The sequence below is a fragment of the Gymnogyps californianus genome, chromosome 15 (assembly GCF_018139145.2).
Source record: "Gymnogyps californianus isolate 813 chromosome 15, ASM1813914v2, whole genome shotgun sequence".
NCBI classification, from domain to species: domain Eukaryota; kingdom Metazoa; phylum Chordata; class Aves; order Accipitriformes; family Cathartidae; genus Gymnogyps; species Gymnogyps californianus.
Genome location: NC_059485.1, coordinates 12,226,706 through 12,252,980, shown reverse-complemented (window position 1 = coordinate 12,252,980; position 26,275 = coordinate 12,226,706). Strand labels below are relative to the sequence as shown.

The following is a 26,275-nucleotide window of genomic DNA, read 5'->3' as shown; positions in this document are numbered from 1 at the left end:
GCATTTTTCTGGTCTCAGATTTGTTCTCCTGAACCACATTTTGCTTTCTTTCGTTTCGTCTCTCCACATAGCTCGTTCTTTCATCTTTGTCCCTTTAGTGTATTTATTCTTCTTGTACTTTATGGAAGTTGAAAATAAATAACAAAAGTAGCGTAGTCTAAACTCTCTGTGGCTTCTTTAGGGTCACAAACTTGGTTGCTCTTGACTTTGAACTTCGTATAATTTCTTAAAAAGTGTAAAAGTAACTGAATTCATCTTTTTATGCCACAGATACTCTTGCCAATTGTAAAGCTGTTTTCTTTTGTTGCAGAGTTCAAGTATAGATTTTTTAGCAAACCAAGGATTTGATTTTAATAAAGTTTTTCGCAACGGTGAGTTGTTTTGGTTTTTTTTCTTTCTTTCAATGTCTGCAGAATTTATGATGACATCTTTGTTTTCTGCAAAAAGAAAAAAGCAACCATTTGTGATGCTCTCTTAACACATAATGAAGTCCTTAGAATTATTCTTACCCAATCTACAATTGTGCTGATAGTTACTCCCTTTCCAAAAATTCATTGTATAGATTAAACAGAATAGAATTCCTATTTAGATGAGTGCTTGGTGGTTTATTTTTGTTTGGTGGCTAAACATAAATAGAGTAGCAAGTTATGTAGCTGTGTAATGGATCAGTAGTAACATTTTAGAAAAGGTATCAGTGCATTGTAATAGGTGCTGGTGCAGTCTATTATTAAAGTGATGCAGATAGCAAGGAAGAGGAGTGCTAAATATTTTTGTGATTGTAATCTACAGCTCTGCAGTCCTCGGACTCATGCCTTGTGCAGATGAGGCATATAGCTCGTAAGAGTCCAATGGTACCAGCTAATCTGGCATGTGCTAGAAGGAAGCCTGTATAGACACAGATAAAGAATGGGGTGTAGAACAGATGACTGAAAGAGAAGGATACGTTTTGAGCCTTCAGGGGTGTAACGCTGGCAAATGCTTGGTTGGTAATAAGTCTTTGCTAAATCATCCATCCCTAATTCGTCTCTAATTATGATGAGCTTTTAAATGTCTTTTTTTTTTTTAGGAATTCCATATTTAAATCAGGAAGAAGAAAGACAGCTGAGGGAACAGTATGATGAAAAACGTTCTCAGGCCAATGGTGCAGGATCTCTGTCATACATTTCTCCTAATGCTACAAAGTGTCCTGTAACAATTCCTGAAGATCAGAAAAAATTCATTGAGAAAGTAGTGTAAGTAGAATTGTTTAATATCCTCTGATGTTGTTGAAACTAAAACATAAACAATAGTGACATGTTTGTATGTTGAAGCTATTTTTATTAGTTCACTAGTTGTGAAATAGTTCTATTTTTGTTATGAAGTGTTTTCTTGTCTTTTGGGGAGAGCTGTAAACATCATAAAAAGAAAACAGTAGATTTAGAAGCAAATAATCTATTTCTTCCAGGGAACAGATAGAAGACTTATTAAAGAATGAAGAAAATGAAAGTTTGGAACTGGAGCCATGTACAGGGTCAGTTTCTCAAATTACGTATCTTCTAAAAAAAGTATTTATTTTGGCCACATAGAATTAGAGGAGTGACAAGGAAGAAGAATATCTTTACTTGGGTTAACTGTAGCAAAATCTACATTTGACTAATCTCTGAAGGTTGAGAAAACGTGGTAATTTATATGGCTGTCATACTCTGATTTATGAGCCATAACTTCTGCATGTAGTGACAACGTATTTAAGTAGAACCAAGAAGTGTCTTGCATATGTGAGCCTTCTTTTGCTATTGCTGAAGTGCTTCAAAGGTCTTGGATATGCATTTTATAAACAAATTTCTCAAATCTATTGAGCTATCGTTATTCATAGTTGACACTGTGTATTGAAGCTGTTTTTAGTGGATCTCCTTCCCAAATTCTATTTAGCTTTGGAGTCCAGATGTTTGGAGAGTACGGTTATTTAAAAAATAATAAAAAAATTGAATTTAGAAATAGTAGAACATTTGTGAAGGTGGGGGTAAGGTAACATCACTGTATCTATATTCAGTAATCATGACTACAGAATATTTGCTTATGAGAAGATACGTGGATAACTGTACAAAATGGTGTAAATGCCTTTACAGCTTGGCAACTGAACATCAGAATTCAGTAAAACCCTTCCAAGCCTGTAGGTTCTGGTAGCAGTGACTTACGCTTTAAAAATCTTTCTACAAATGAACATGGAGCTGGCTTTAACTGAACATTATTACTTTGAAACACTTTTGTAAGAGGAGTATTAGTAACACAATTGTCTTTTGATTTTAGATTTCAGAGGAAATTAATTTATCAGACCTTGAGCTGGAAGTAAGTTCCTGGTAATACTGCCTTACTGTATATTTTTAGTATTTCTGATAAGAAATCTGGGTAAGATCTGATCTACTTAACCTTAGAGGTGATTAATTTAGACTTTTTTTTTTCCTTTAAGAGACGACTTTTATAATGTTCTGAAGATAAATTGCATTAACCTGATTTGTGATGATTCATTTGAATATTTTAGAGGTTAGATAGGAATGATAAAATAAATACTAAAATCTGTGAGTAGAACAGCACAGCCTAGAATTATGTAACAAATGCAACTTGGCAGGTTTTTAGTGAACAGAAAGTGCATGTGCTTATACAGATCGTGGGCTTCACTTGAAAAACTACTAGTTCTATAGTAGGTACTGGTAGGTTTATAGTTCTCTGTTAGATGCCAAGTATAAGCATTTCTGATGACTTAAAAATCCTAATTCTACTAGTAATTCTCTTCTCCTTTCTTGGCTTACTTTATCCCTCATCTTTACCTAAATATCGCTTAAAGCCTTAGGAGAAACTGTAAGGCTGTAGAGATGAGATTTTCATTGTTCTGACTGCACTAGTAAAATGTGGGAAATACAGTGGAAATATTTTTTTGTACATTTAGTTAATTCAGTGTTGCAACAGTATCTGGCACTGTTACTTACACTGGAAGTGGATAAAATAAAGCTTCTCTCTTATGAAATGGAATCTCAAGAAGTGAGCTTGAGAACTAGTCTGAAAAAAAGAGAGGTGTTTTCAAGAATATTTCTGCGTGAATTTTTTAATATATTGATGGAATATCTATAGCTTCCAGTAGCACATAGTGTTATGTTTGTCTGACACTTATTCTTGCATCTTCTCTCAGTGGATGGAAGAGTGTGTTCATGAATTGTATTTTTTTTAACATTCAGCTGTGTTGCTTTATGTGTATACAGCTGTGGACGCTGTGTGTGTATATTGGCGAGAGATAGCAAAGTTGTGAAGTTAGCATGGAGATAACTAAAGCAGAAAACAGTGAGGTTATTGATTGCCCTTGTGTCCTGAACTCTTCACAGGTCATTTTCTCTATTGAAGTGTTCTTTTGTGCAACTGTGTTTTGATGCTTCCAAGGTCTGTGACATGAAACAGCTTGAAAGTGAGGTCTAGGTTCAAAATTGTGTGAGAAGTCAGGGTGGAGATGACAGAGTAGTATTCTAGTATGTGTTCTGTAGTACTAGTTTTAGTAGTAGCCAGAGGATGAAGGAAACATACTGGTTCTGCAGTGGCTATGTAATTGTGGTTAGTTTATTATAATGCAAAGATCAGAGTAATATCTACTTGTTAAGCAGTTAAAGACAATATTCTCTGACCTTGCTATCAGTTGGATGCTCTGTGTATGGTAGTACTTTGGTAATTAAATGTGGTTGTGGCAGAGTGATGCAACCCTATAGCAGAGGTAACGACATTTGTATTAATATTTCCTATTAAAGCTTACTGTTAGCAGGAAGTTCAGGGTTGTTAATAAATCCTAGAATAAGTGACATATTAAAGGCATGCAGTCACCAAAGAAGCTGTCTTGTGGCTGCAAGTAAATGAGAGCTTTCTCACCAGTGTTTTGGTTTTGGATTTCTTGACGGCAGAGATTCTAAATGGTGATGAAATATCTAGATGATGTTTACTTAATATTACTAAAATAAGAAGTTATAGGTTTCACAGCAATAGGATGGGAAATTGTGTAAGAAAATACGTTTTAGTGCTAGTTACTGTTAGGTAACGTAAGGAGGCCAATTTAACTAGCCTATTGCTTCAAATTTTCCATGATTTTAAACTAAAAAGGAACTTTTAATAGTTCTTTTGCACTTAAGACTTATAGTAATAATGAAACATGAAATTACCAAATCACTGTTGTGGTTTCAATGTGCTAAACGCCAAATTAATAACTACTTATATTTACTTTTCATTTGTTTTCATGTAGGTATCCAAAAGGTATCCATGTTGAAACTCTGGAGTCAGATAAGGTAACTAGGCATGTTACTGCCTGTAACATTTGTTCTGTTTAAAGGAAATTGTATTTCTCAGTTTTACCAACTCTCCTAACTTTTAGATCTAACTTGAACTTTGTTGTGCAAAATGCAAAACATTTTAAATGGAATACAATGAACTAGTTTCTAAATGTTAAATCTGACCAACGTATGAAGTGTAAGCATGTATTTGTGTGGTTTAATATTATTATTTCTTTTAAAAGGATGCTAAAAGGTATTTTAAGATGTAGTGGATCTGATGTTCGATATTGGTGAAAAGTATCTTAGAGGGAAAAATAGTGGCATCACATGCTGTATCCTCACTTCCCAGCACAAATCTCTGCTTCAAAAGATATTTGAAATCCACTATTTACAAGGAAATACTAGTAACCTTCCCTCAGAAGTAAAAAGTGGATTTAGTAAAAGTTAGGTTTGGTGGATGAATCTAATACAGCTTTCTAAAGTAGGCTTTTGGGAGTAGGTGTTAAAGTGGTGCTTACAATAGAAACAGTCATGTTGCCAAGTAACTGCTGCTGAGGTATGACTTAATTTTCTTTACAATGTAAATTTACAGAAACTTGCAATGGTCTTAAATATGAACTTCTCAGAGTCATTCCTCAAACTATACATTTTTGATTTTAGAAGGAGAGATATATTGTTATTAGTAAGGTAAATGAAGAAGAACGAAAAAGAAGAGAACAGCAGAAACAAGCAAAAGAACAGGTAAATAAGTTCCATTTCATTAGTTTATATGAAAGAGGGAGGGGGAGAATCTATGACTTCAATCAGCTATGCGAAATTGTGCAATAAGGTTTGGTAGTATTTCCTTTTTGGCTGTGGCTGTTGTCTGAAATTGATCCTCCAAATTCTACCAGGTAACTTTGGCTTTGCAATAGAGCAAGAAGAGTTGCAAGACACTCTACAAAATTTTAAAGAATGAGTAATTGTAGAATACTGAACCAATATTCTAGAGCAGTGAATTCCTCCTTAGATGAATCTGCTCTATCAGAGAAGCATGGTCTAGTAATAGGAAACATCAGTTGATTTGCATTTATTAGTGCTGTATAACAATAGTCATTGCAGAAATTCTCAAGCAAGTTTTCACGTTACTTGGATTTACAATCTGTCCTTGGAGTAGTACTCTGTTACAAAACTTGCTTGCTCTTAGTTGTCTGAGTTAAAATGTCCTGTACAATTAATACGTCATCTGACTTTTTATAGAAACATGCTGCACATGACTACTGTAGTAACAAGTTAACTGGAAGGTCATGTCTGGTATATTCAGGCACTCTCACCGTTGTCTATGGGACTTGATATTTTTGCTTACTGAGTCTGATGCAAGTTTCAAGAAGTCATAAGACTTGAATTGTGGGAATTCTTGATCACACTCTTGTGATTTGTGGTTACATGTTTCAAGATAAAGTCAGTTTGGGTGGAGCAAATAATACTTGCGTGCAGAATGCCTCTTTAGAGGGAAAGAGGTATCTAACAGAGACCTCAAGTAATGTGATATCTCTTTTTCCAGAAGGCAAGTTAGGGACAATTTACTGCTACAGTAGATTTTTCTGAAGCAATCTTTATAGGTGTATTACTTACTCTGACTAGTGGCATTCAGAGCTGAACTAAAATAACAGTGAATGTTTTTATTGAATTTCACTTCTGGTTGAACAAAGATAGATAATGCAAAGCAGAAATTGCTTCCCTAGACCTGAAGAAGAAAAATCTGTTACAAAAAAAAAATCAATTTTGTAACTACAAAAAAAAGTGAAACTAAAATAGATGCTGTAGTCAGATCCCCCCCAACCAATCTGAGTCAGTTTAAAATGTGTAACTCACATTATATAATATATTGTATTTGTATAATATTGTAGTTGTATAATATTTCTAATTTTTGTTTATATCAATGGTAAAGAATGTTTCTTCCCCAATCCCAATGTTAGTATAAAAATACAATCTGATCTAATAGAAATAACAATCAGGATTCAACCTGTTGCATCTTATAACAATGTATGTAAAAAACATGGCTGAAGATATGTAGCTTAATTTTAATATCTTCTTGAGCTGTTTGCGGTCTAATAGCTGTTGAGCACTATTGAAGATAGTATGTTGACAATGAACTGACTACAGCTGTATTGGTCTGGTTGGGATGAAGTTAACTTTCTTTGTAGCAGCCCATATGTTGCTGTGCTTTGCATTTGTGGCTAAAACAGGGTTGATACCATACAAGTGTTTTGGCTACTGCTGAACAGCGCTTGCACAGTGTCAAGGCTTTCTCTCTCTCTTCCACTGTCCCCCAAAAGCAAGTAGGCTGGGGCGGTGGGCAAGAAGTTGGGAGAGAATGTTAGTGATTATGGTGTTTATCTTCCCAAGCAACCTTTAAGCATGCTGAGGCTCTGCTTCCCACGAAGCAGCTCAACATCTGCCTGCTGATGGGAAGTGGTGAATGAATTCCTGTTTTTGCTTTGCTTGTGCATGCAGCTTTTACTTTTCTTACTCAACTGTCGTTATATTGATCCTATTGATCTATGAGTCTTCTTGCCTTCCTTTGAATTTCTCCCTCCCCCCCATCCCCTGGGAAACGGGAGCAAAAGGCAGAGTGGATGTTTGGCTTCTGGCCAGGGTCAACCCACCACAATAGCTTGTGACTTGTCCTACTTTACAGTGAACTAGAGCTACATATAAAACTGGAATTCTGTCAACAGCATCCTGCTTTGACCTCATGTATCTTCCAAATATTGACATTTCCTCTGTGGTCTGTTCTTGGTTATGTCTGAGAAACAGTTTGTGCCAAACTGGTGTGTCTGCCAGTTCGCAGGTACAGTTTTGACAATATTTGTATTTATGTTTCACTAATGTCAGAATCTTTGCTTACAGGAGGAATTGAATGATGCGGTAGGATTTTCCAGAGTCGTTCATGCCATTGCCAATTCTGTAAGTTAACATGATTTTTAATGTACCTTTGGTTGTAAGAAAAAGTTAATTAATTCAAAGAAAGAATTATTTTGCTGTTACATTTTTGGAAGATAAGGTGAAATACAAGTTAAAGTGGCTTCTCTTTTTTGTTTTTTTTTTTAAGTTGATGTTGCTTGTTGCTTCATGTTTTACAATGGTTGAGTATGGTAGGTTAAGTAAGCTTTTAAACTAATGACATGAACAACCTCATTATCTGTAAGAGTCAACAATACTGATTTCTTAGGCTCTTAACAAGATTCTTTTAAGTAACTAAGTTTTGAGGGCTTTTTTCCTCTGTCCTGAAAAGATTGTTAGTTTGTTGTTTTCTTTTTTCCTGGCAGTTAAAGGCTTAATCAGAGAAGGTCATCTAGTTCTCTTCTACTTCCGTAGTTAAAATAGGCTATAGTTTACATCCGTCCCGTTCAGCCCAATTATTTTCATGTAGTTATTACGGTCTGCTGTGTAGAGGAAAAAAAACCAACGTATGCATATTGTTTTCTTTAGCAAATGGAGGATGCAGGGAAGCGCAAAAGGTTGTCATGTCAAATGAATCAAAGTTAACATTTAAAAAATTTCTTGTACTTTTTCAAGAAGGAACTTGCTTGTACAACATCTGGTATGAAAGGTTCTGCACTGTGTGAAGCCAGATCACGCCCCTAATAACTGTTGTATATTACAACTGTAAAGAATATATTGTGAGTTGTTGTACAAGTTGTAAATTAAAAGGTAATGGACTGAGAAATCACTCTAATCTTAAATAGATTACATTTGGAAACCAAGTTGTAAGTAGCTATTCTAGTGCATCTTCTCAACGTTTCAAGCTGCTGCTGAAGGCTGTGATAAGTGGTTGGGAGTAGAGGAAAAAGGAGTGGCTGCTTTGAGAGAATGGAGGAGTCTGTGGGGCAGGCAGAGAGCAAATGGGGAGGTTTGATTTGCATTTGTTCCCAGCTGCCCTTGGCTAGCATCTGGGATAGGTGCTTTTCACATATGGCCCTTGCCATGGCTGTGATGGGAAATGTAACTAACATTTAATGTTCTTTTCACAGGGCAAGCTTGTTATTGGGCACAATATGCTACTGGATGTTATGCATACCATACACCAGTTCTATTGTCCCCTCCCTGATGTAAGTAATCTTCTGAGTGTTCAGATGATGAAATAAGTGCCTTAATGTATTTGTCTTTAGTCTTGCCTCCAAACTTTCTTGTGAATGGAAGCATGTGACAATCTATTAAGAACAATAGAAAAGTATTTTAAAAAGAACATTTGTTACTTCTGGGCTACTGCCTTATTTTCTTAAATCTTCATGTAGAAAGCTTAGTTGGATTGAATTCTTCTCCTTTACATTTTTAAAATGTTCAAATTAAATATTGAAATTGAATTGTGGTTTCTGCTTGTATCTGTTAGTCCTTCAGAAACTGCTTGGATAATGGCAGGTAAATTTAACTGACTTGTTAAGATGCTGGTTTGGAGCTTTAGCATTATTGTGTGGCATTTTCCCCCCTGTAGTTTACAAAGTAGGAATATATGTTTTCATATAATATAGTACAATTAATAGAATGATAAGAAATCTTGTAGCAGGATGATGCTCATTGGGGTGAAGAGGTGGAATGTCTGAATAATTGGAGGGAGCACGCATTCATGACTGCAGTAGGGCAGTCTAACAGTTCATGACTGCAATAGTCTAACAATTAGGTTAAACTAAGCAATGTATTGGCACTGAGGACGTTGAAGAAGCCAAAGATGTCATTGGAAGGATGGCCCGCAAGATTGTTATATTACTTGCAATCCTCGAGGGCTTGTGGGTGTTATGGGAAAGACTTGATTATGAGATGGGAGAAAGAAGTTTGGGACCTGTTTGGACGGTGTTGGAACATAAGCAGTTGTCATTTGTTCCTGTACTTTTGGCACTTGGAAGATCTAAACCTGTAGGCAGTCAACTGTCCAGCTGGAGTGCCTGCTTATATTCCATTGACATATTAAATGCTGGGAACATTTAAGCAGAACTGTTAACACAGCTGGAATTAGAGATAGTCTAGGTTATATAATAGGATAGGGTATTGGAGGTGATAAAACATTTCTCTTAAGAATCACAGACAAATCAGAAATAATTAGTCTGTAGTTTATGTAATTGCAGGTGGTATTTATGGTAATGCTGACAAATACATCTCTTACGAGGTGAGAATTCAGTCACTGTATCTCAATTTTAGAAGCTGATTGGATAATTATAGCTACTGCTATCTGTCATCCTGAGACTGATAAACAGTTAACTTGGATTTTATCTTCTGGTTTAATGTTAAATTAGGACCTAAGTGAGTTCAAGGAAGTAACATCATGTGTCTTTCCCCGGTAAGTTCTTAGTTCAAACTTTCAACTGTTCTAGTATTGTTTTAGCAAGCTGATATTGGTTGTCCTAGCCCTGTAACCTAGCTGTTACTGGAAATAAAACTGGGAACAAGTTAGATAAATATTCTGTAGCATCTCGTTTTCAGAGGAGCAGTGCTATTGTTCTACTTCTTGGCAAAAGATGCAGCTTTGCTACCCCATTGTTTTTGGCATGATGTTTGGTGTTTTGAATCTGCACTACATTTGGAACAAGATTTGTTTGCTACTTATTGTTTGCATCTCTTGCTATTGCTTAGTTGCTGTCCTTTTTCATGCTGAACAAAGCCGATGAGTGTTTTGGCTGCTCTAAGATCTGAGAGTAATTTTTCAGTAGGGTGCAACTGCTGTTTCCCAGCTAATACACCAAAACATTTTTGAGGATTTGGCAAAATGGACATTCTTCCATTTCAACTTATTTAGCTCTTACTTTGTTTCTAGGCTATTGGATACTAAACTGATGGCAAGTACACAACCTTTTAAGGTAAATTAATATAATATTATAGAATGATTTAAAGATACAAGTTTGCATTAAGTGTGTATTGAAACAAATGATTTTTTTTTTTTGGAGAAAAATGTCTAACAGTGTTTTCTGTGATGCTCCTTTTTTGTAAAAGAGTGATTTTTCTTAACCCCTTATCTAAACTTAGAAAATTTTTAGAATACAGGTTTTTATTTTTATACAAGTGACTTTTGTGTTTGTTGCAGTTTTAAGGTAACTTAGCAGCTTTGAATTCCAAAATATGTACAGTTTTTGCTACTGAAAATGTGATTAGCAGATTTTTTTGTCTTGTAAATTAGCACAAGACTGCATGTCTCCTCAGGAGGGGAAGAAAAAAAAAGTGTTATTCATGAACAAATAGGACCTGGAAGCTGCTTGTATACTCAAAGCTTTAGAATATTGTGAATACTGACTTAGATTTGTCTAGAAAAAGATGCTTGAACATCATCATTAGGTTCTGTTGTGGCCTGCTGTTCAGTGGATAGTCAGCAGGAGAAAAAAATTACAGGTTTCTCTTAAAACCTCTTGCAGCATGAGTTCTATTCTTCCAAAGAAGTATTGATATAAATGATCATACTCTCTTGCTTTCCTGTGTGCCTTTGGAATGAATTAATTAAAAATCATGCTGATGAAGCAGCATCTATCTTTCTGCATACTTCTCTGACTTTAGAGCATTGCATAACAGAAAATCTCATTAAAATGTACTTAGTAGATATTTTCAGGTTTGTCTTGCATACTACTGTAGTAAGAATAGAGGCTTTTGTATTCTGAAAACTAATAATCCTGCAGAAGTTTTATGTTTGGTACAGTTATGCTGATATTTGTAATTTTTACAGTAGATGCTTGGGTTTTAGGCTGTTGTTATCAAATGGTGCTCTGGGATGCCAGTGTAGTGCATCATTTGAGCTTGTTCATTGTACTGAGTTCTTGATAACTTTTCAGACTGCAGACTTGATAACTTTAAACAGCTGTATTAATTTAGAACCAAAGGAAATTTGGTCCTCAGAAATTTCAGACAACTTTAAGAAAGATTGTGCGAGATTTTTTGTTTTCTCTTGCTATTGATTCTGCATGTTTTTTCCATTGTACTGATTGACAAAGTATATTTGATTAAGAACTTCAGGAAGTTTGGTTTGAAGAAATTAATGATCTGTATATCTTTTTGTGACGTTTTATGTACGCATATATGGATTCAGTAATGCAACTCAGCTAAGCTGAAGTGTAGGAGCAGCTTTCTAGTTGTCAGGCTTCTTTCACTGTCTCTGTATTACTTTAAATCAGCAGTATTTACACTTATAAAACTATTCAAGAATGTCCAGTCAGCAAGCACACTTCAATACTCACTTTGAATGCCTTCAACCATTATGATCAATATTTAGGATATTTTGCCTTGCTGTTTGTGCTGCCTTTTCCCCTGCCACATATACCATACATGGAACCAGATTCAAATAGAAATATTACTTTGGCATAATTCATCATCAAGACTTCTAGAAAGTATTAATAAATGCTTGTGACTTATTATGTTGTACGTGAGGCAAGTTAACTTTTTAAAGCTTGTCTTGACAGACTTCTCTGGTACATTAGTTTGAAATGAGGCTATGTATAAATCCTTGGAGAACACAAGGTGGCAGTAGTAAATAATCATTTTATCCTATTTGATTTCAGTTTCCAGGGAAAATGTGCTTGGCATTGGCAGTTAATGGTGTCTTTTCTTGCAGGAGATCATTAATAATACATCCCTTGCAGAACTGGAAAAGCGTTTAAAAGAGGTTCCATTCAGCCCTCCTAAAGTTGGTAAGGATATATCAAAATGGTCTTATTTGTGAAAAGTTTTCCTCTTTCAGGGGAAAGAAGGTGTTTTAATTATTTTTGTTCTTGGTCTGAAATGTAAATTCCCCTATTAATGCTTAGTGTTTTGATGAAAGGGACTTTAAACATGGGCAATATACATATAGTGCAGTTATATTTAGAACTACTAGTGGCAGTCAGTAGGAATCCTTCCACTTTATTTCAGATAACAGAAGAATGGATGTATTCAGTGAACAGCAGTTTCATCATCTTCTAGTGATGGCATTTTGTTTTTAGGTTGATTTTTGATGAGTAACTTGAAATTGTTTCAAAACTGTTTCATTTGGTTATTATTGTCCTTCAGATCAAAACCAGAGCACTCTAATAAGCATTTGGACAAACAAAACCAAGAAAACTTACACAATAGTGACTAGTCATGTGTGTTCTAGAAATTATTAAAGTTCCTTTAGAGCTTTCTTTGCTTTGAGGTGAACGAAAGGATATTTAATCAAAGGACAAGCTTAATCTCAAGGTTCTGGAATTTTTCTCAAGCTGCTGATTTAGAAAAGGGAGGGCAATACTGAACAGTAGAGTATGTTGGAAGGAAAAGTCTCAATGCTGGGTCAAAAACAAGATAAGTGATACTTTTTATATTGCTGAATGTGCAGAGCAGATGCACTTAAACTGTAGTAACAGGAGAGATAATAAGATGGATAATCTACAATCTTCTTGGACAATGAGCAGAAGCTGTTGGTGCCTAGATCTAAGTAGTACCATGCATATGGAGTGTACAGTAAGTGCATGCAGACCTTTTAGTGGTGTATCCTCTGTAGCTTCTTCTCAGGATGTAACATAATTTGGCAGCTGTCAGGTACTATTTTTTGCTGATGTAATATAAAACAATAATTTTACCAATTTTTTTTTTTCTTGAGCAAAGTGTGACCATAACGGTTAACTGACTCCGAAGTGTTAATGTTTAGTCAGAGATGATAAATGTGAACATCCAAAGCAAAGCTTGTTTAAAAATACTAGAATACTTTCGTTAACTGTTCATTTATGTTTTCTTTTGGATATGTATCTATTAAAATAAAAAAAAAAAGTTAAGCACTAAAAAATGTCCTTTTCAGCTCAGCCAGTATAGCTTAACGTTGTCTGAATCTGACAACATTATTTTTAAAATAAATACTACAAGGGCTCATCTGAAATATATATAAATACATTATATATAAAATTTGGATTCAAGTTCCTTTTTACAAAATACAATAAGTATATATGCTTACATATTTCCATTGTATAAATTATGCTAGTATTTCTGTATTAGTGTTTTAAATCCTGGGTATGTTTCATCATTGTTTTAGTTTCATCTTTTGCTAGGTTGAATGCAATAAATTAAATGGAATTATAGAGTTCACTTTTCAGTCTGTACCTTAATGTAAGGGTCATGATTCTGGCTTCTTACACAGTTAATTTTGTTCTTCAAGTCCTGTTCTCAGTATAACTTGTAGAGGAAAATGAGCCAGCTTTCTAGAGGTTGAGAAGCTAGCTACAGAGGTGAAATAACTTTGATGTTGGGAGTGGGAAAAATTTAAATGATAAAGAAATGTGGTGTGCACATATTTCTCTGTTACTGAGACTTGGGCACTTTTGGACACTTCTCTTCAGAGAAGTGCTTATTAAGGTTTCCACTTTCAGAGGTGATTCAAGGGACACTTCTAAACACCAAGCATTGATTGTCACTAAAGACGTCCTTTAATCACTTAGTTCCATCTCAATCATTTAAATACCTTAAAATCTGACCATATGCCAATCGAATGGTTAGCAAACAGGTTAATAGTAGCTTTCAATTAGCCTGAGTGTCTGTTCTTTTAAATGCAAGACAGTCAGGAAAAAAATACGCTGTGTGGGGAATCTTGCTGTCATTGTGTTAGAATTAATACTCCATTTTGACTGAGTAGGTCTGTGGATTAATAGCTTTTTAATGGGAAGGAGTTTCTATCCTAGGAGCCTATTCTTATTTAAAAATACAAAACAAAACTGTGCTTTTTTCAGAACTCCTGAATTTTCAGAAATTCTGAAAATCACATAAACTTATTGTCCTGGTTTTGGCCAGGATAGAGTTAATTTTCTTCCTAGTAGCTGGTATAGTTTTATGTTTTGGATTTAGTATGAGAATAATGTTGATAACACACTGGTGTTTTCAGTTGTTGCTAAGCAGTGTTTATACTAAGTCAAGGACTTTTCAGCTTCTCATGCCCAGCCAGCGAGAAGGCTGGAGGGGCACAAGAAGCTGGGAGGGGACACAGCCAGGACAGCTGACCCAAACCGGCCAAAGGGATATTCCATACCATATGACATCATGCCTAGTATATAAACTGGGGGGAAGGCTGGCTGGGGGCCACTGCTTGGGAACTGACTGGGCATCGGTCAGCGAGTGGTGAGCAATTGCATTGTGCATCACTTGTTTTGTATATTCTAATTCTTTTATTATTATTATTGTATTATTATTATTATTAGCATTATTATTATTTTCTTATTTTTCTGTCCTACTAAGCTGTCTTTATCTCAACCCATGAGTTTTACTTTTTTTCAGCTGGGTGGGGGGAGTGAGCGAGTAGCTGCGTGGTGGTTAGTTGCCGGCTGGGGTTAAACCACAGCACTTACCCAAATGATGTTGTGCTCTGACAAAATCAGTGTGTGGGTAAGCATACAGGGCTGCCTTTAACTTCTGTGATAACGTGTTTACAAATTATTTTTTTCTCCTCAGAAAGTGCAGAAGGGTTTCCAAGTTATGATACAGCTTCCGAACAACTTCACGAAGCAGGATATGATGCTTACATTACTGGACTGTGCTTCATCTCCATGGCTAATTTCCTAGGTATCTGTGTAGTCTTTTTTAAACCTTCTCCTTAGTGCTGTCTGTAGCTGCTTATTACCTACTGAATTTCTTCTTCATTCATCAGGTTCATTCCTCAGTCCTCCAAAAAACCATGTGTCTGCTAGATCAAAACTCATTGAACCTTTTTTTAACAAGTAAGTAGTTGTTGTATTAAAAGACCTGCTAAAACATGGAAATATAACACTAGCCTTAGAATATATATCTCTAGCCTCAGAATCAATGGCTAACTGCATTTTTCTTTACACTTCAGTTTTGATTGGCTTTCTAATTCATGCTAATAATGCTGCAGAGAGGCCAGAATTTGTAAAGTAAATACCTTTTCTTTTGAAGAGAATGGTTTACTTTCTGCTAACCTGTAAAAGGACACTTAGAAGAGTACCTGGACTGCTTTAATGGCCTTGTCCATGCCAGTGTTGAGAATATGTTTACAATTCAGAAAATTATTTCTGGACTAAGCTTTGGGAGTAGTGGACCTGAAGAAAAACTGGTCAGGTGTTCTTTATGTTGTAGGACACTGTCAGAAACTGGTGATAGTTAAAACTGAGTACACTAAACAGTCTGGAAAAACTAAAATATCCCTACTGTAATATCAATCCAAATAACACCAAGCTATTGTATTATTATCAGGTAACCCATTTTTAAGAAGGCGTAATAAACATATGTGATTAGTAGTTTATGGGATGATGCTATGATCAGTATTTTGCATTTGAATTGGATCTTCATGCAAGTTACTTGAACAAATTGAAGTAAGACTTGAGAAATCTAGAAGTCTTTATGCACAGATTTGATTCTTTGCATACTTAATCTGTAGATTTTACTTTATGAAGCTTCTAAAGATAGTATAACCTGTCACATAAAGGGAAAGGAGTTGAAATTAAAAAGCTGCTAGTGCTTTAGTCTGTCTGTTTGTTTAACTCTGGGAGAAATTCCATCCTTTCAAACCCTGTCAAATAGGTGTTGGCAAAATTAATTATTTTAGCTTCAGATGGCCCACATAAATGAGGGAATAATTGTGATCAATGGCTTTCAGCTTCCATTGGTCTGGAGCCCAAATTACTATAATGACAGCAGTTAGGTGATTCTCTTGACACTGAGACATGTGAGGCAGTAACTCCATATATTCTGGCAGATGTTATAAATTGTATGTACATTCCTTAGATTGAACATGGACCCACAGTGACCACTTGATTTGAATGTGAAGGTGATGATAGAATTGATCAGCATAATTTCGTTTTAAGATAGGATTTATCACAGGGTTGTTTTCAGTAACACTAGCACACACACATGCCAACTAGTAGATGCCAATTGAGGGGGTTATTTTTTCAATCATTAACCAAAATGCTTTCAGTTCTTTCTAGAGATGCATATCTGCAACAAGTACAAACTGAAACTTCTAAAACTGTCACAATAATACATTAAATTTAAGCTTTTCAAGTTAATTAATTTGTGTACTTCAAATGCGACATTCCTCTAATAGTGACATTTCAAAGTTTTGAGAGGAAGCCTGCCATGTCTGTTCTGGCTTTGGAGTTAACACTGCCTAACTGTAACAGAAGGGAAAGTCAACAAAAAATTGTATGGAGAACAACAGCTTTTTTTTTTTTTTTTTTTTTTTTTTAAAGCAAGAACTGAAAATTACTGTTTACAAGGAAAAAAGAAAGTTTATCCATTCTGTCATTATTCAAACTTGTAGCTTCTTGTTTCAGAAAAGCTATATATTATTTTTAAATCATGGAAACTTGGAAGACTTCCCATGTCTTACTTTCACATGATCTCAGAAGCTTTGCCATATTCTAACTAACATCTGCCACCTCATCTCAGTCAGAGCTTGGAGATGAGACTGTCTCACCTTTTCCTGATAGTAAGCAGGCCAAGGCTTGTATTTTTAAAGCTATTTTTTTTACTATAATGCAAAATAACAAACCAGAATACGACAACTCCATTTAAATTTTTTTTTTTTTTAAAGAAAAAAGATTTAAGTACATGTCAGAAGTCAGAGATGTTAGATATTTAAATGAACAAGTCTTTTGCTCTGTTCAGTATATCCTTGCAGACCAGATCTCTATTTCCAGCACTTGGTCTGTTTAGCGCCTGTAAGTAGCATCAAGGGCTTGTGCAATTTACATAGTTACCTTAAGGTCCCTAGTAAGTATGTTGCTTCTGGGGCTTTTTTGCAGGTATGCTCTGGGCTGCCAGCTAGCTTCCTGCTACACCTAGTTTTCTCTAGTTTGTGGTCTAGAAGCTTTCCCTAGCTGAGCATCCTCTCTTCCTCCTGGGGAGAAAAAAAACTATCTTCCTCCTTCCTCCAGAAGTTCTACCTGATCCTGTGGGCAGCAGTCAGAACAAGGAAACCTTTTCCTTTGTGCTGTAGTCATGTTCTTCAAGCAAAACACAAACTACAACATGCAAACAGTAAGCTAAACAAATGAAAGTTATACTATCTGTCACAAAAGTTTTTCCTGAAAGAAGCTGAACAGAGTAGTTGATTATAAGGCAATTATTTAGAAGCAATGTTCTCAGTTTGAACTATTATCAAGATGGTCTTGAAAAAGTTCTTTAAAGCAGACCACTTTATGATTCTTTGGGTTGCTTATGGAGTCTTAATTTCAAGATCTCTGAATAGTAGGTGTTAATATTTAAATACAGTTTAGAGATTAAACTTTTACATGATTGATGTGACTGATAGGATTTTGGAAATGTTTTCTGTTTGAATGGACTTGTCACTAATGTGAATAGTGGGAGTAAGTTTAAAACTGAAAAATCAAGCTTTGATTTTTACAAAAGTAGCCTTCAAAGGAAGGTAATACTTTTTTCAGTAGTTATTTTGACCTCTTTCATTATGTCAGCAAAGTTACAGAACTTCCTGGCTTGCCGTTTAAGAGTGGTGGCCAGCATATAGGTTAATGTTCATATAGGTTAATGATGAATGTAGGTAAAATCTTTAGTTTCAACTTCGTGTAAGAGTGGAACTGATTAAACACAGACTTTGCCTTAGGGTTGTTTGGCTCTTTCAGGCATAATGCAGTAGGTTATATGATAAACAACTCAATAAGCCAAGAATTCCAGAGATGCATTTCTGTAATCTTTATGCTTCGTTGTATATACAACATCTTTTGAAAAATCATGTTCATGTGAACAATCTGCTGTGAGTGATCCCTGATGAACACTTATGAGTTGAGATGATGGGACTTTTTATATTGTAATATCTAAACTCTTATGTGTATAATTTGGATGCTGTATTGTGTTACATACTTTGGAATTGATTTGAATTTTTTTGACCTGTTTTGTTTAGAGCAACATCTCTTCTCTTCTTCCATACTTCCCTGCATCCACCCGCGAGCCCCTCCCAAACTTTTAATGACAACTTTATTTCGGACCTCTTTGGGTCATTTGAATGTTGTCGGCTTTGTTTTGATGTAGCTGGAGGCATGGGGTGACAGAGGTGTAGAGAAATGAAAACACCATGTTTTATTGAGCTGAATAGCATGATGGTCTGTAGAAATACAAATTATCTTACAAATATTTTTTTTTCATACAAAGGGATATCAGAAACAAAAATTTGTGCAAATAGCTTGGTTCTGTGCTGTATTTGTGGAAAATGTCTCACCAGGGAACTAGGTTCTCTGGCATGTATTGCAAATCAGTTAATTTCTCCCTCTGCTTTTCTATATTAACGTAATTTTCTTTGCAAAATTATTGCAAAAGAATGTCAATGTGCTTTTCTGCAGTTTGACCGATAACTTTTCAGTCACAGTGTAGGAGTAAACAATTGCTGTCCTTGTGCTTTCAGCCACATGTGGCTGTACTAGTTACTGTGCTGGATTGGTAAACTGATCTGGGTTTTAAAAGATGCCTTTTCTTTTTTCAGCTGGATCAGTTTCTGTACACAGTTCATCACACAGCTGTGAAAACTTTCATCCTAGTTCAGTGCAGAGGAAGAATGTTGACTACTTGAGACTACTTATGCATTGCTGTGAAGTAGTATGATTCTAGCTGTGCTCTCCTTATTTTACTTGACTTGCCACAGAAACAATTGTCTTCCAAGTGGCTGTCTCAAAATACCTCAAAGTTCCTAGGATATTGTTGTATATTGAGAAGTAGACCTCTATCCTCTGACCATGTGATCTGGCTGTAATTCATAATTCTGAATTAATGTAGTGAAAAGCAATGTCATAGCTACAACTTCCCAAATCTAGCTAATTTAATATGAAGTAGGGTTCATGTCATACAGAACAACCTTATTAATTTAAATTTTCTGCAGATAGATGAGGAATCTTACAACCATAATTATGGATACTTAATTATGGATTACGCTGCAACTCAGTGTTCATAATCCATGTGATGTAAGTTAGTGCTACAGTGCCAAAGATGCAGTTACTGCTGTAACGTACTTTAAGTGCACTTAATATTAGAATCAGTATTTATACTATCTTTTTAGGGAGCGTGTGTGTGTGTTTGTGTGTGTGTGCTGTTTAGAGACATAGTTGTTTGACCAAACAAATAAATGTAGGATTTGTCTCGGAGGATAAAAAACTGATCTTAATTAATCTCAGGTATATGCATTTTTTTGGCCATTGTATTGCTTTCCTCAACATGATGAAACCTGAGGGAGGGCAGCTTAGCTAGTATTCTCCCCAGAAGTTCTTGTTGTATTTTTAGTAAACTTCATCTTTATTTTTATGAAAACTGCTACCTAGGAAACTAAACTAGTTATCTAAGTACTTTAAAAAGTAGCTGGTTCCAAGAATTCTGTGAAAGCTTTTTCTTCAGATAGCTCAACTTAAACCAAATCTGCCTTTTTTAAAAATTTTTTTTTTTTTTTAAACTTTTGCTATCCTGCATGGATGACGGGCAGCCTTCATCCAGTGAAGACTAAACTGCTTTTACTGACTAGCTGAAATACTGTATATTTAAGCTATACTTATCCCCTGCACTGGAGTCTGAAGAGGGCTGTGGCTCCTACTAACAGTGACATTGACATTATTTCAGATGAAGACATGAGCACAAATCATAGGTAATAAATGGAAATGAGCATCTTTCGACAGTCTGAAGTCCAGCTTACTAGCAGAGCATAGATCCCAGACCTGCAAGTTCTTTTCTGCCCAGTTAGGTGCTCTGTGATGGTGGTATGATCCTGCCTGATGTCTTCCACCAGAGATGGAATATAGTTACCTCCCTTCTATTTCTCCTTGGAAGATGTGGCCCACACTCCCTCTTTGTATTCCCCCTCCCTTTAATCACATAAACGATAACCTTATGGCCTGATCACTGTGTCTCCTGTTTGTTGCTTTCTGGGTAGACGGCTTTTTTTTTGTGTCTTTTTTGAGCAATAGCACTGTGTGTCCTGTCAGTATTACTCTGGATCTCTAGGAGATGTCAGAGTAAGGACATTTCTCTCTGTTTCCTTGTGGAAGCTGTGTTCTGAAGCTAGCTTCGTTCTCAAGATGTCACTCCTGTCCTGTTTAGACAGATAACTATAATGAAGCCAAGAGTGTAGGAGTATGGCACCTAAGGCTAAACATAAGAAGAAACTCTGGCTCCTTTGTAAAACATCTTCATTACTCAGTGCTATGCTGGTATTGTTAAAGTTTCTGAAGTTAACTGATGCTGATGTTTCTAATTTTTATTGATAAAATTCCTTTTAGGTTCTGCAGTGCTCAGGGGGACAATGCACATTATACCCTATCTTCCCTGAGACTCAGGAAGAGAAATTAGATGGAACAGTGTGTATCATAACTGGTGTCAGTTCTCTGAAGACCCTCTGGCTCACATGTGAAGCTGTCATATAGTCCATTTTCTCCCCAGTGGTTTTTTTTTTTTCTTCTGAGTGTTTATAGTAAAGACAAGTTATCAACTGCATTCCAGTAGACTTTTCAGTGATACAAGTAACCATAAGGACATAATGTTCAGATTCGTAAAAAAACTACTAGTGAGTGTGGTATGATACAAAGAATCTCTAGGGAATTACAGATCAGTCTGCACACTTAAAATGTTTTTATCAGCTGTTTGTATCAGTTATTACTTAGTTGAATACTGTAACTGTAATCTGATAAGCATTTTAGAAGCTTTTTGAAGTTATGATAGAAAAGTTATTTATTTTAGCCCTCCAGTGAACACTATACACAGCAAATGTTTTGTAACAGCAATGTGGCATCTATACCTATGACAGGATTTTAAGCTACTTATTTTGGAGGGAAATAGTTTTCAGAGCTGAATATGAGCTTTTATTGAAAGCATTCCTTGAATGTTTTGAGAAACTCTTCAATTACATGTTAAAGGACAAAAGACTCGTCCCAGTTATCTCCACTCAAGTGTCATGACGGCTTTTGCAGTTTTAGGGTTTTAAGATCCAGTCTGTCTAAAGCATGATGCAGTGCATGGAAAATGGGAAAGTATATATGTATTTAGAATGACAGCTTTTGCACTATCCACCGTGTAACTGACTCTTACTTCGCAGAGCTGCTACTTTCTAAATGTTCATTTCCCCACTTGTTTTAATTGTTTTCAGCAGTAACAGTTTGGGGCTTCTGTGTTCTTGTTTTGTTGAATAAGTAAATTACTAGCATGATGCCAGGTATCTGGATTGTTAGATAATGGATTGGACGTAATTAGAGGGTCTGTTTGTCTTAATATAGCTTAAGATATGGTTGGGATGATTAATTTTGCTTCTTCAGAAGCAACATCTAAAAAACTATAAAGAAGAAAGCTTATTAAAAGGTATTTAGGCCGAAATTTGCTAATGGTGCTTTTCCATTTTGCTTCAGGCTATTTCTTATGAGAGTAATGGACATACCATATCTCAATTTGGAAGGACCAGACTGTAAGTACCTTATTTCATTGTAAACTTACTACCATTCTGACAGATTTCCTGGAGGAGGAAGTGTAAAGATTAATTATCATATATCTAAAGCATGGGACATCATCTGTGTTTAGGTTATTAGCCACTTATCAAATGATCTAAACATCTCCTTTTTTTTTTTTTTTTTGAATGAAATAGTAAAACCATAAGTTCTTCAACTTTGACCAGAGAATCTGCGTTATAAAGTGGATTGACTAGAACAGATTAAACTGTTGTAACTAAATGTAACAGAGTTTGAAATTAACAGCTTTATGGTTATTTTGGGTCACTATTCTTACGTACCATACAACATATAAAGTGGGGTCTTAACACTTTCTCCCTCTCCCCTCACCCCAGCAGTAAATACAGGATGCAAACTAGTGAATAGCAAATGGTTCTAAAAATCTTCTGGCCACTTTACTTCACAATTTGCGTGCAGCAGTACCTTTACTTAACTTGAATCGAAACATCAGAATTCTTTTGCCATATGAGATTATGATTACATAAATGGAAAAATATTACTTGAAATATTTTTAAATTTCAAGTTATTTCAGGTTACAGACCTGGGGCTGTAACAAGTTGCTATACATTTAAATGAAAACAGATTTTACTAACATAAAGGTCCTTACTGTTATGGGATGTTACACTATGAGGGAGAAAACTTCGGGTGAGTGTTACCACTGATGTCTTGACTTACGAAAATGTAAAGCCTTGGAGGTCAGTATAGTCATTGACTAGAAGAAAGCTTAATTTTATACAGTGAAGTCAGATACACAAATGTCTTAAAAATGATACCCATCTGGAAGCAATATTGATGTGAAGACATTTTCCACTCCATGCATTGGAAAGCTCAGACTGGAGGATGACCCTTTATTACATGCTAGTTTAATAGTAACAGCATGCAGTTCTAGAAAGATGGAAGTGACTACTGGAGAGAAAAATATATGCTGTAAGGGTATATATTCAATTTTTAAATGCAGTTAGGTGATCAGATCACTGAGCTCTGGCTCTGCAGATCTGTTGGAATGGTTATCTAATTATGTTGCATACTTCTTTCCCCAACTGTTTGATATTGAGTGGAAGAATGGATAAATACTTTGGGTCATTGAGAGAATGCCAAAGCTACTAAGCTGTAAAGATGCTACTTCCACTTGCTAGCCAGCTTACAGGATTGTTTTGATACTTTGCCAAGGAGAGTTGCCAAAAAAGAGACTGCCTCTGAAAGTCTGTCTCTCTTATCTGAAAGCCACTCCTGTAGAACAGACTCATGCAGATGTTACAGCAGAATCTCAACCAGGGAGACTTTGTAAGCTTCAAAACAGAAAGTACATCTGGGGTAGCATGTTTGGCTGGCTGCTTTAGAAACTTTTATTTCTATTCTGAGATTTGAACGCTGCTGTAGGTTGAGGAAGCTATCTGGTTGTTTGTTGTCTGTAGGGGGCATTTTTGCAGAGAAGTAAAGCCATGCAAAGAATAAGGGCACACTTCTGTGGTAGATATAATTGGAGACTGTATTTAAAAAAAAAAAGTGAGGTGCAGCTAACTAGGTGACTGCCCTAAGTTTTGGTGTGTTTGTCAGTTTATTTGTCCTGTAGTGTTAGAGTTAGTTTGTGCAATTTTTCCAGAAATAATGGAGTTCGGTAACATATGTTAAGTCTATTGAATATGTGAAAGTGACTTTCATCATCATCTTTTGTTACTGTGTGTTTAAAAACTCCTTTAAAAAGATTGAAGTTGCTGCACTGAATGAAATGACTGCAAAGCAGAATATGAATCAAGTATTTCTTACCTGAGTAGGTAGAAGGTATAGAGGTTTAACAGAGGATTCAAAATGAATTTAAGAATAAACTGGTGCTGCAGGGTTAGGAGTAGTTTCTTCTCTCTAATCGATAGAAAAAGGGTAACATCTGAAACTGGAGTTGTTACAGTTATAATTCTCTACTACTGGATTTCAAATTCTTAAACCTTTGAATTGCTAGCCATTCAATAGGCTATACAGCAATGAATTGATCTTCATTGGCTTGTTAAGACAATTTGTGGGGTTTTGGTGTTTGGCTTGTATAGTACCAAAAAAATTGAATTCTGGTGCTTAAAAAATTTTGTGTCCTTTTTGGTTTTTGAAGTAGCAGATTTAAGGAACAAGACTTCACCTGTGCTCATGAAGGGATTGCTTTCTTTAGCTGCTTGTGTCTCCATCCAATCTGATGCTCAGGTGCTCATGCAAACCTGTAATTTGTTAGCAGGGAGTTTCTGATAAACTCAGCTTGTTTTGAGCAAAACAGATTAAAACACTTACAAGCAAATCACAAGTGGCTGGAGGTTGGCAGCTATAACATCTTCAGTTAATACTGTTTCATCTGGAAAAGGCTATATTCCTGCATACCTGTGTCCAATATCAATTTTAGTTCAGCTGATATAATCAGGCAGATGGAAAATTTACCCTTTTCTAAGCTGCACGGGTCCTCTGACCAACTAGACACCATGTTATAGCTTACCACAGGGTCATGTTCTGGTCTTCCATTTTTTTGCAACTGAAAAACTAGGTTCTTTACTTACGCGGAGCAAAACAAGTAGTTACTCAAAACAAAACTTATGAAACTTATTTTCCCCTGACTTCATTAAGCATTCAGTATTTCAGTTATGAGATGCTGAGTTATGACTGTATTATTTTTATTGCTGGTACATGCATAATAGCGCTTTTGTGATGATTTTTTTTTTTTTGGTATTTTAATACTATAATTGAATTCATACTGCAATCTCTTCCTTAGATGAGCATTTGGAAATCTCTGTCCTATTTTCATGACATGTTTTTGTTAGGAAATTGAGTTTGAGGCCTCTAAGTAACTGTTGTGTTCTGTTGAGTTTATGCAAGATGTTAAAAAATTATTTGGGAATAAAAATTCCATTAACCCTTTGGGCAGGGGTGGGAAGGCTTAAAACCAAAGTGCATAGAAGTCTGTTCTATTTGGGAAACTGTAGCTGTTGAAAGCTACAGTTCTCAAGTTCATGCAAAAATGAAGCATTACTTGTGGAATAGAGTTACACCTAGAAACATACATGCTTTCTACTATAAAGCACATACCAGGCTGAGGACACTACCACTTACTGTAATTACTAGTCATAACTAAATTGTAGTAATTGCTAATGCTTAGCTGTATTTATGAAATTAACAATGCACAAGCCTTTCATCAGAAAACAGTGCAAAGTTGCATCTTAACCAAATGTGGCAAAAAACCCTAGCAGGTTTCCCCTTGTATAATGGGGTGAAGTACACATGAAGGTCGGATATAGCAATAACAAGTGGTTGATGGTCTGTCGTGGTTTAGGCGCAGCTGGCAACAAAGCACCATGCAGCAGCTCGCTCACTCCTCCCCCCGGTGGGATGGGGAGGAGAAAATATAACGAAAGGCTTGTGAGTCAAGACAAGGACAGGGAGGGATCAGTCACCAATTATGGTCACAGGCAAAACAGACTCGACTTGGGGAAAAAAGAAATCAATTTAATTTGTTACCAATCAAATCAGAGTAGGAAAATGAGAAATAGAACCATATCTTAAAAACACACCTTCCCCCCCCACCCCTCCCTTCTTCCCGGGCTCAGCTTTGCTCCCGATTCCTCTACCTCCTGCCCCCACAGCGGCACAGGGGGACAGGGAATGGGGGTTGTGGTCAGTTCATCACATGTCTCTGCCGCTCCTTCCTCCTTAGGGAGAGGACTCCTCACACTCTTCCCCTGCTCCAGCGTGGGGTCCCTCCCACGGGGGTCAGCCCTCCATGGGCTTCTCCAACTCAAGTCCTTTCCACGGGCTGCAGTTCTCCACAAACTGCTCCAGCGTGGGCTTTCCCACGGAGTCACGGCCTTCTCCGGGCCCAGCCGCCTGCTCCGGCGTGGGGTCCTCCACGGCCTGCAGGGGAATCTCTGCTCTGGCGCACCTCCTCCCTCTCCTTCCTCACTGACCTCGGTGTCTGCATGGTCGTTTCTCTTACATCCCACTCCTCTTTGCTGCAGCTCTTCTTTTCAGCAGTCTCTCCCCTTCTTGAATATGTTATCACAGAGGCGCTACCACCATTGCTGATTGGCTCGGCCTTGTCCTCTTGGCTTGACTTGGCTTGGCTTGTACTCTTACCTCGTCCAGCAGTTTGACTTGGATTCTCTCTCTCAAATTCATAAAGCTCCAAATAACTTTCAGTGTACACCAAACACTTCTTTTGCACTTCTTTAGATGTTGGCCTTTACATGCTATTTTTTTCTTGATGTAGTTTTTAATAAAAAAAAAAAGTCTGTCAGTGTGTATATTCTAGCTTGTACCTAATGTTATATGAAAACTGAATTGAACATTGTTTCACAGTAAGTTTTTTATTGACAGAAAAATGGCAACATTGAATTATTGCTAAGAATTTTTTAAAGCTAGAGCTGGAGCATGAAGAGGCTGTTGTTTTTTCTTCTGTCATTGAACTTGGTGCAAAGGATGTGAAGGACTGGATTTGTGAGCATTTCCCACTGCATGTAATGCTGTTTCAATTTCTTATACAGATGAGCTAGTAGGATTTAGTATGTCTATTTCATGCATAATTGCAGGCACATTTTCATTGGTGCCTGATGTAGTTTCATAGATCTTGGC

The 26,275-nt window shown here is 36.2% G+C and overlaps 1 protein-coding gene across 2 annotated transcripts in view; it reads left to right on the top strand.

Annotated features, from left to right (window-relative positions):
• Positions 1 to 26,275, top strand: part of PARN (poly(A)-specific ribonuclease) — a 64,580-nt gene that overhangs the window by 4,044 nt on the left and 34,261 nt on the right. For both annotated transcript variants that reach the window (XM_050906036.1, XM_050906035.1), the window contains 14 exons: positions 311 to 371; positions 1,067 to 1,232; positions 1,445 to 1,510; positions 2,287 to 2,325; positions 4,253 to 4,295; positions 4,941 to 5,021; positions 7,173 to 7,229; positions 8,297 to 8,374; positions 9,554 to 9,597; positions 10,072 to 10,114; positions 11,851 to 11,926; positions 14,685 to 14,795; positions 14,881 to 14,950; positions 21,581 to 21,636. In XM_050906036.1, the coding sequence (XP_050761993.1) occupies positions 311 to 371; positions 1,067 to 1,232; positions 1,445 to 1,510; positions 2,287 to 2,325; positions 4,253 to 4,295; positions 4,941 to 5,021; positions 7,173 to 7,229; positions 8,297 to 8,374; positions 9,554 to 9,597; positions 10,072 to 10,114; positions 11,851 to 11,926; positions 14,685 to 14,795; positions 14,881 to 14,950; positions 21,581 to 21,636 (991 nt within the window). The remainder of the gene's footprint in view (positions 1 to 310; positions 372 to 1,066; positions 1,233 to 1,444; positions 1,511 to 2,286; positions 2,326 to 4,252; positions 4,296 to 4,940; positions 5,022 to 7,172; positions 7,230 to 8,296; positions 8,375 to 9,553; positions 9,598 to 10,071; positions 10,115 to 11,850; positions 11,927 to 14,684; positions 14,796 to 14,880; positions 14,951 to 21,580; positions 21,637 to 26,275) is intronic.